This window comes from Perissodus microlepis, chromosome 7 (assembly GCF_051167445.1).
Source record: "Perissodus microlepis isolate ML-2025 ecotype Zambia chromosome 7, ASM5116744v1, whole genome shotgun sequence".
NCBI lineage: Eukaryota > Metazoa > Chordata > Actinopteri > Cichliformes > Cichlidae > Perissodus > Perissodus microlepis.
In genome coordinates, this window is record NC_140467.1 from 25,833,961 (window position 1) to 25,844,447 (window position 10,487).

The 10,487-nt window shown below is 41.4% G+C and overlaps 1 protein-coding gene across 1 annotated transcript; it reads left to right on the plus strand.

Moving 5' to 3' along the window:
* The first annotated feature begins 7,779 nt into the window (after positions 1 to 7,779).
* On the plus strand, positions 7,780 to 10,135 carry il17c (interleukin 17c). Its single transcript, XM_084932552.1, has 3 exons — positions 7,780 to 7,892; positions 8,028 to 8,263; positions 9,294 to 10,135. Exons 1-3 carry the CDS (start codon positions 7,878 to 7,880, stop codon positions 9,535 to 9,537), a joined length of 495 nt encoding a protein of 164 aa, XP_084788678.1. The 5' UTR covers positions 7,780 to 7,877; the 3' UTR covers positions 9,538 to 10,135.
* The last annotated feature ends 352 nt before the right edge of the window (positions 10,136 to 10,487 follow it).

Below are 10,487 nucleotides of genomic sequence, written 5' to 3' on the forward strand. Positions count from 1 at the left end.
CCCATCTGCCGTCTCTAATAAAGTCACTATCGATTTCTTTGTTAAGCCGTTGCATTGCTCCTACGGTCATAGTGAGGTCATACCTGATCTTATCATAGTTTTGCTTTTGACAGGGCAGTGTCAGTCACCACTGCGGTCCTGACTGCAATTTCTCAGCAACTACCAGTTCTACAAAGAGGAAAAACCTGGTGCTGGAGGAAAAGTGAGCCTAGTGATCGAAGTCTAAACTTCGCCAGTGGCCAGTCGTGCAACAACCAGTGGGTGATGTCACATTGGCTATGTCGATCTTTTGGATAGATGCAAACACTATGGTGTACTGCATTAACGGGTAGTACACCATATGTCTGTGAAGGTTCTCAGTCATCCAGGTCATCGTAGTCTAAGGAGCCTGGAGAGAAAAGCGTCTGGACTTCTTTAAGTTGCTTGAAGACGTTTCACCTCTCATCCGAGAAGCTTCTTCAGTTCTAAGAGTCAAATGGTGGAGAGACCCAGATTTAAGCCCAGTGGGAGTGTCCCCCCCAAAGAGGGACAAAGGACCCCCTGATGATCCTCTACCTAATCACATGAGCCAAGGTGTGAAAACGGGTGTGGGTCACAGTCAGCCAGGGTTTCGGGTGAGCTCATTGTGAAACCTGGCCCCACCCTATCATGTGATTTCCTGAGGTCAGATGGCCCAGGATGTGAGTGGGCGTTAAGGCGTCTGGGAAGGGAACTCAAAACTGGATTATAGATGGCAGACAGTTGGTGTCATAAACCACCACCTCTGTTCAAAGATGGTCGTTCACAGTGGACATAAATGGCTTCTTTCACTTCTTTCAAACCATCTGTCCTCTCTGTCCAAAATGTGAACACTGGCATCCTCGAAAGAGTGACCTTTGTCATTTAGATGCAGATGGACCGAGTCTTGTCCCGTGGAGGTGGCTCTTCTATGTTGTGCCATGCGCTTATGAAGTGGCTGTTTGGTCTCTCCAATGTAGAGGTCTGGGCAATCCTCACTGCACTGTACAGCATACACCACATTGCTAAGTTTGTGTTTTGGAGTTTGGTCTTTCGTGTGAACCAGTTTTTTGTCTGAGTGTGTTGCTGGGTCTGAAATGCACTGGGATGTCGTGCTTGGAGAAAACTCTCCTGAGTTTCTCTGATACACCGGCTACATAGGGGATGACAGTCAGAGAAACTCAGGAGTTTTCTCCAAGCACGACATCCCAGTGTAGTGATAGATGTAGCGATACCGAATAACAGCAACATCAGGAAGAAGGAACACGAGAAGCTAGAGAAGTACCAATAGCTCGAGATGATGTGAGGGGTGAAGGTAACAGTGGTCCCAGTGGGAATCGAAGCACTTGGTGCGGTTACTCCCAAGCTAGGCGAGTGGCTCCAGCAGATCCCAGGAACAACATTGGAGATCTCTGTCCAGAAGAACGCAGTCCTGGGAAAAGCAAAGATACTGCACCGGATTGCGCAGGACCCTTAAGTCCCAGGCCTCTGGTAGAGGACTCGAGCTTGAAGGATAGACCGCCCACAGGGGCGAGAGGGGAATTTTATTTATTCATACATATAGATAGATAGATAGATAGGTGTGTTGTACCTCGTGTGTGTGTGTGGATAGATAGATCTATTCAAAGCTATGTGATCTATGTGGGGTATTTTCTGGATGCATGAAGTGTTTTGCATTTAGGAATTCCTCTTCCACACATGTGACCTGTATCTGAACCAAAAAATTTGTTTAGTTTTCCATAACGTCGACATAACTGAATAACCAACTCTCTAACATCGAACACCCCATTTGGCATGTAGTGGAAACACTTTTATTGCACTTTTGGAGAAATTTTAGAAAAATTAACCACATCAACTTTGCAGTCATGGGGAAAAGTTGCCTACAGACTCAAGAAATAATCCTGGAGGAAGTCATAAATAGGAACTACTTTGAGCACCCAGAGCACATAGTTTAGGGGAAATACCAGACCACAATAAACAAACAAATCTGCCAACAGGTAAGTGATGCTTCCAACATGGTTATGACTTGTCATTGAATTTAAGGATTTAGGTTGATGGATGTCCATATTAACCCGTGAGTCTCCTTGGCTGCAGCTCTGTTATGCAAATATTATATTGTTTTTGGACATGGACTGCTGCCAACACCACAGAAGAGTCGCTATTCCTGTTATACTTCTTTGAAGTTTGTCTGAAGGGTGATGTCATGCATTGTTATTTAGAGGACACAAGTTAAGGTGATCAAGTCCCAAATCAAGATATTAACTCTCAAATCATGACTTATGAGTCCCAAGTTAAGACCCCAAAGTCTTTTGTCAAGTTTTAAGTCATTACTAAAGTCTACAATTAATTCTTCATTGTTTTACATACTAACCATCGTCAATTAAAAATTCACAATAGCAATAATATGTTTAGAACTGGTAGCAAATTATATATAATGAATGGTTGTAAAACTGAAAACATAATGAACTTCAAACATTTACATTAAGATCTGGGTGCCTGCAAGCTGAGATGTTATAATGTTTGCAGTAATAATAGTGTGCATGGCCAAACTATGCAGCAAGGTTGGCTATATAGGCCTGCATTTATAACATTAACTTAAATGGGTGCAGACAGGATTATTAAGTCCGTGAAACAGCCAACTTTGGTGAAGTCACTAGACACTAGTAGTGAAGTCTCTTCGGCTCTTTGTGATTTGCAGATGTCTAGAGACATTCACGTTTGCATCTGCAAAAGCTTTTCAATCCCACATAGCAAAATTGGTATGGCCCGGATCTGTCCCACACAATGTGCTTACACATGGCCCACATACCGCAAAGAATGACGGCCCTTTGGTGGCCCAGATCTGGTTTGCCAGAGGTGGCCCAGCACAAGGCCAGTTGCATAGACACTGGTGGTCCTGTGCTGGCCCATGTGTGGATTACCTCTGGCAAACCTGATCTGGGCCACCAAAGGGCCGTCATTCTTTGTGGTATGTGGGCCACGTGTAAGTTGTGTGCAGCCACAGGCCAGTTGTAGACACACTGGTGGTCCTGTGCTGGCCCAAGATGTCATCCTAATGTGTACCTTAATCAAGCCATGTAATAACAACATGTGTCGTAACATGACGAAACTGTTCAGACAGTGAATGGACTTAATCTTAATCCTATAGAAGATGTACTCTATACAATACTCTATACAATATGCCACAGTCACCAATCACACACTTTCTCTTAACTGGGTGCTTCCTAACTACATTCATACACATTCACACTCTTGACATGCAGACTGGAGGAGCCAGGGACCACTAACCTTCAGATCAGTAGGTGATCTGCTCTACCTCCTGAGCTACAGCCACACAGTGGTAAACATAAGTAAACCCTAACTAGGTTTTGGATAAAGTGTACACTCAAACCTGTCAAACCTGCATTTGAAACGTTGGCTACTCTAGCAGTATAGTATTGCAACATGACATTTGGGTCTTCTAACTAAAATAGGAACATAAATAGTGCTATCATTGCCAGACCTGGCCCACATCTGGTTGACATACACCCTGCCATGACACCAGTCAGTCAGAAGTGCCAGCTTGATGCCAGATCCGGGCCAGACCTGTTTTCTATGAGACTGGGCCACATAAACCGAACCACAATCGAGCCAGATGTGGCATGCCATCACATAGACAGTGCCATCTATGCCAGGCCTGGCCCATATCTGAATGACATACGCCTTATCATGCCAGAAGTCAGCCAGCAGTGCCGGCTTGATACCAGATCCGGGCCAGACCTGCTTGCTATGTGGGATGTTGAATGGCCTCTAAGTAGAATGACCATTGGAAAGTTACCTGCAAATGCCCCTGAAACACTTGTGCAGATAAGAGGACATTCCCCTCTGTTGATAAATGAACCAGCATATCGACAAAATGCCCCAATGCGGTCAGACACTGTGACAGTAAGATTCCCAGGCAAAATACAACAAATTTTGAGTACTCTTGTAGAGTAGATAATTTAATTTAAAAAAACTAAACGAAACCACACACATCTTTTTTTTAAGCCATTTGGAGTCTTTGTTAAATCTCTTTAAAGTGGACATGAAACTACACTTTTTTTATTTTCATGCTGTACTCAATATTACTGCTAATATACAGCATCCATGTCTTCATACCTTTCATCTATGGGAGAAACTGAACAGGACAGAAACAACATCAAAAGACAAAATGTGACTTGCGTGTAAAGTAACTCAGTGACTCGTGCCAAATCTGACAACATGAGCAACAAGGTCAGCTGGAGAAGGTGAAGGTGAATACTTTTTTTTCTTGTTCTACTGTCTTTACTATTTAGGTAATAATAACAATTATTACAGTAGCATTCATGACATGTCATAAGAGTATATGAGGAAATATGAGAAGGAGATGATGCTAAGATGCGAGCAAAAATATTCACTGAAGATACTTCACACTTACTTTTATGGGGCAGGGCAGTGATAGTTTCCCATTTTCTTGTTGACACTCATTCATGCCAAGATATAATGACTTGTTATATTTACATCTTTTAATGGGAAGTTTAAATGGAGGGTTTTTTTTGTTTGTTTGTTTGTTTTTTGTTTTGTTTTGTTTTGTTTTATAATTCATGTGTTGGAAAGGGGTTTGTTTGAAAACACTGAATGTCCTTGAGGGAAGAAAGGGGAACAGTGGAATCTACATGGACATAACGGCATGGTACCATGTGCTCTCTGGACACTGTGGTTAGGCTGGCAGGTGCTTTCTTACATTTATTGCACGTTTCCTGAAAAACAAGAAGACATCATTGATAGTGTTTGTGCTGAGGCAAATAGGAACTGTGGAAATCAAAAGTACATCAGCAGAATACACAGGAGAATGTAGGAGCTGTCATTGTTGGTTGTGATTGGATAGAGCCTTATTTAGGTCCAAACAGTGACAGCTCCAGGGAGCCTTCTTTTTTATGTTACTAAGAATAATTACACAGAGTTTAGTACTGAAGCTTAAAGGGTAGGTGCATGTGTCAACCTCTGGGACTAGTAATTGAAGTCAGTTTGGAGGTGGCATAAACTTAAATTACTCTCAAAAAGTAAGTTAATTTCCATAGACTCCTGTGTTAAATACCCAATTTTTTTAGCATGGGCATGATCAGTTCTACTTGTCAATGGAATTATCTGACAAATGATATGTCTTGCTGTGCAGTACAGACACTACAAGAAGATATCTCAGCACTTAATATGTCTGTCTAGGTGTTGTACCGGCATATTTTATGAATGCCGCTTGCTAACCAAGGTTGCTAGTGTTACCACTCCTGGTTACCCAACACGGCGACAGACAAAATACCAATCTTTAAGGAGCATTTACAAAGGAAAAAGCAACATGGTGATCAGAGACTTCAAATTAGCAAAAAACAATTTAAGCATAAAAACTCACATAGACAGAACAATATAAAATCCCCAGATGCAAAGAGTAGTAAACAGTGAAATGTGGATCATTAAACATTATGTTGCTCACTTCTAAGTTCTTGTTAAATAAATTATTTAATAACTGATCAAAGTGTTTAATTATTGTGCCTTACAAAGTCCTGATTGCAGCATTGTAATATGCTAATGTAAATGAATCATCATAAATCATACTAACTGTCAGAATCCCTGAGACGCAGGACAAGGGAGGGAAATTAGGGACAGTGAATCTGAATGGACCATGTTCTGCATCTCAATCGCTGGTGGGTCTGTGCTGAGTCGTGTCTCCAAAGCGGCTAGTGCTTGTCATGACAGTAATCCTCAAACCAAATGGAGGTGAAAGGAGCTGCTAAGCTTCAGGAGGAGTTCCATCAAGCATGGCTAGTTTGTGGGACTCTAGAGGCAGCTGGAAGCTACTGGCAGGCCAAGCAGAATGCGACAAATATGGTGAAGCAATTGAGCAGGGCTCAAAGTGGTTCTGGTAAGCCTTTAGACAATTCAGGAGAAAAAGCAGCTTCCTCTCTACACTGTGTATATTGGGGGTGGGACTATTCTGTCATTCGAGATATTATTCCTTCAACCACTCTCCCAACTATATCAGGCAGTGAAAGGAATGATTTGTCCATCAATGGAGGTGAGGTCACAGAGACAGTTAAACAACTCCATGGTGGCAGGGCTTCTGGGATGGATGAGATTCACCCTGCACTAGATGCTGTGGGGCTGTCATGGCTGACGCACCTCTGCAACACTGACTGCAACAGTCAGGGACAGGGCCTCTGGATTGGTAGACTGGGGTGGTTCCCCTTGTCAAGAAGGGTGACAGCAAAGCGTGTTCACTTGATTTTAGAAGCTTTGGACGTTACAAAGTTAAAGAACTTCACTGCACAGTAGTGGTTTGTGCTTTGGCTTAATAAAAGTATGAAACTGAGTAATTTATGCTTTCTAAATAAAACTGCCATGTTTAGTGTTGAAAATTCCTTGCTCTGTTAAAAAACAAAAACAAAAAAATTTAATTAAATAAAATTAAAAGACTTTTTGACAAAAACTTTGAATTTCAGATGTGGGCTAACAGGTTTTTCCTCATCTGTATGTCCTGATGCGAGTGTTCTCTTCCAGGATGACACTGCACACATCCATAGCATACAAAAGGTGATGACAACAACCAGATCTCAGCCCAGCTATGACAAATTAGAAAGTCCTCTCCAGCAGCATCATCAAAAACCCACATGAGGAAATGTCTTTTGAAACAATAGTGTTCATCCCTTCAGTAGAGTCAGACTCGGAATCAGTACTAGAAGCTACTCTGGCAGAGCATGGTAGCCTGACACTTCACTACAGCACTTTGGATCAGCAGTGTGTGTTTAGGGTTTTTATCTTAAAAGCTATAGCAAGAGTCAACTTTCTTCATTTATTTCTTTTCTATTATTTTTGCTAATAATTGGAGAAAAATAAAGATTCTTCATTACGGTAGGGGATTTTTAATTTATCATTGTAAAGCTTTAGGAAGAATTTAGTTGTAAATTATCATTTAGACTTTGTTAGAGTAAAAACACGTTTCAGTCCCATGTAAAAATTAAGCTACTGGTTAAGCTTTAGGGGAATCACACAAATGTCCACTGTGTCTACTGTAGCTCTGAGATTTTATAAAGTCGCATTAACTTCAAAAGAAAAAGTTACAACTTATCCCACGTGAGTTGGTGTGGATAGCCCCACGGGAATGTCGGATTGACCCACTTGTTTAAATTTAGTGCCCCCTAGTGTGTGGACGTGAATTTCTGAAATTAAAAATGTATAAGTGAATAACTCTATTGAGTAATTTACAATGTCTTTAAAACCTAACTACACCCAACCATCACAGGAACTGGGATGATTTTTCTTTGTACAGTTCCGGTCAGAGTCTCTCTCCCTGCACAGGTATAAACATATTTATAGATGCATTTGAGTGACAACATGTTTGCTGATATTTTTCACCAAGATCTTCTATAAATATTTATAACATTTATTTGTTTCGACAGTAATCTGATAGTAGGATACCCCTGCTCAAAAGATTAGTTTGTGTTTCTCTAATGTTTACTGTTATAACATTAAATAGAAGGTGTGAAAACGGGCACCACACAGGTGATTCAGTTGTCAGTGTGTGTGTGTGTGTGTGTGTGTGTGTGTGTGTGTGTGTGTGTGTGTGTGTGTGTGTGTGTGTGAGTGAGAGAGAGAGAGAGAGAGAGAGAGAGAGAGAAGAAATTCCAGGTCTGTGTTCTCTATGACAGTATCCTCACCTACTGCCGGCGCTACAGCTGCTTCACTGCCGGAAACAAGGAAGTTAAAGCACCCCCCCCCCCTCCCCTCCCACGCCCCCATCTTTTGTATACATAAATAAGAGATGAATGACTGGATGTCATGAACCGACCGGTTAATCTTGGAAAGAGTCAGACGGAGCTCAGAGTCGGAGGATGGACTATAAACCGGTGAGTCAAATGCGGGACATCTGCCTTTGCTACCTCCATCACTGTTTTCCCTTTGCTTCAGCTTTCACCTCCAGACTACTGCTTTTTTTCACATCTGTATGAATGAAATGACATGGTTTGCCTGCGTCTCCCCAGGTTCTCATCTTCGTACTGTTAATCGTGCCCATGTGGTCGTCCAAGATGTTCCGGTGCTATAACGACCAGGAGCTACAGGCAGCGGCGGACAGGAAGCTGAGGACGCACTACCTGCGGCCCACAGAGGCTCCGCGGACAACGGCTCGCAGCTCATCTTACTCTTGTCCCCTGGAACTTTACAAGACGCCGCTGTCAGATGAGCAGCGAGACAGGTCTCTGTCCCCCTGGAGATTCGTGTAAGCAGCAGCCTGAGCACATTTTAAATCCCGACGTTATTCAGTATTTAACATGCAGCATATGAAGCAAATGATGTTTTAAAGGATATAAAAGTCCTTTCTAACCTCGCACAAACAGCGGGTGAGAGAAGTTCCCGAAAGATAAAGTGTCAAGAGATTTTACAAAAATTCCATCTTTACATTTTGTTTGGGGTCTTTGTCACGTCAGACTTGAGTCAAACCTTTACACAGAGTGAGGCGCAAACTAGAAGCTAGATTTTCATTTTTATGACGTAGTAAAATCCTTAACAACAGCTAATTAAAACCGGTCTACTGCGCGCAAATATAAATGAACAGCAGTTGGAAACTAGAACTTCTTGTTTTGAATGTTGAAAGAGACATAGCAGCTAAACAGATAAGAGAATAAATAACTCGGGGATCACACGGCTACACGGTAAAATAAAGCCAAATCAGCGCACAGTCGAGCTTATTTGCGTGCCTTGAGTGATAATTGGCGCTGGTCCTTCCAGCGCAAGTGACGCAAGCATTGGATGAACCAGGGATTTTCCCCGATTCATCCAATGCTTGCGTCACCTACTGTGACTGAAGCTCTCTTGGTACATAGCTGCCGGGAATGACTGCATCCTGTCTCTTTATTAACCATAACTGGAGAAAACAGAAAACAGATAAATAAATGAGATTTACGAGTCGTCTCTTCAGGTAACGATAAAAAAGTCACTTCAAAAGAACAAAATAGTATAATTCTGACTCAAATGATGCTAAAACCTTCAAGCCAAACGCTGCCATCTTGTGGTGAATGGTTTGATTAAATTTAGTTGACAGCTTGATGTTTGTTTGTTTTGTTTTAAGAAAAGAAAAGAAAGAAAATAGCACAGGATGAATGTGCCCTGTTCTTAGGATTGCTTTCCTAACATTTTGGACGGGGCTTCTGTATTTACTAAGACCATCTGCTGTTACTGACATATAGAACCACACGCTCCACATGTCTGAATAAACTGCAGCTCACCGAGTCCTCTTTTGTTTTTAACAGAACTCACATCAAGGAAGATCACTTTCCTTCGACATATGTTGGTGCTCAGTGCCTGTGTTCAGGATGCATCCAGCTCAAAGACAATAAAATGATTGAGGACTATGACTACAACTCAGTTCCCATCGTTCAGAACAGAGTGTTTCTCAAAAAGGAGCTTTGTGACGATAAGAAGACTTACCGTCTGAGGCCAGTGAATGTGGAAGTAGCTGTGGGGTGTACCTGTGTCAGACCCCAGAGCTCCTAGGGGAGAACCATCCAGACCTGCTATCACATGACACGCATAAAATGCATGAAGTTCATGAAATGCACCAAGTCTAATCAGCGGTGTGAAGTCCTGCAGCATGCTCATAGTGAGCAGGCTGTGACTTAGAAGGAACATCGCTGGGAATATTTAATGCGGCTTCAAAAGTCACACAAGCCTATTTATACACTTAGCTATTTACTGTTTATTTATCAATAATATGTTTTGTAGATGTTTGCTCTCTTAGTTTTGTTTACAGACTCCTGCATAGTGCAGTAAATGTAATCTGGGTATTTTATTACTTGATTTAATTCATATTGATGACCTTCTCATTGAAAAAAGCTATTATATAGTTTTGTTACATAACAATAACTTCAAATGGTATTTGAAGAATGATCTATTTATTTGGTCTGCTACTCTACTTTGTATTTATTTATGCTCAAGGTTTTGTCCTAGTGGGACTATATAAGTCTAGTGAAGACTTCAAGTTTAGCTTCTTTGAAGCAAAATAAAGAAAATGTCTGCATTTCAAAAAAAAAAAAGAGTATGTGTTTCTGTTACTGGATCGTGTAAAACAACCACACAATCTTCCAAAATACCCAGTGTCAGTAGGTTTCAGTGATTTGAATATGTAAAACATGTTTACTATTGTCAACACATCTCTAGTATTTATTCTAATGTTGGAATTTCCACTTATAGTCTTCTAGCCACCACGTGCTTTACAATAAAAAATAAAAATAAAAAAAACTACAGAACTTAATTTAAAAAATTGTTAAAAAATTTCCAAATGTAAGTCTAAAAAGAAGCATTTTTACCTGCCTCTTGAAAGAGACCACTGAGTCCACAGATCTCAAGCTCGGAGCGAGGGGTTCCAGAGTCTGGGGGACACTGTGGCAAAGCTCCAGTTTTCAGTCTCGTATTATTCAAAACAAGTAGTCCCTGATCACATGACT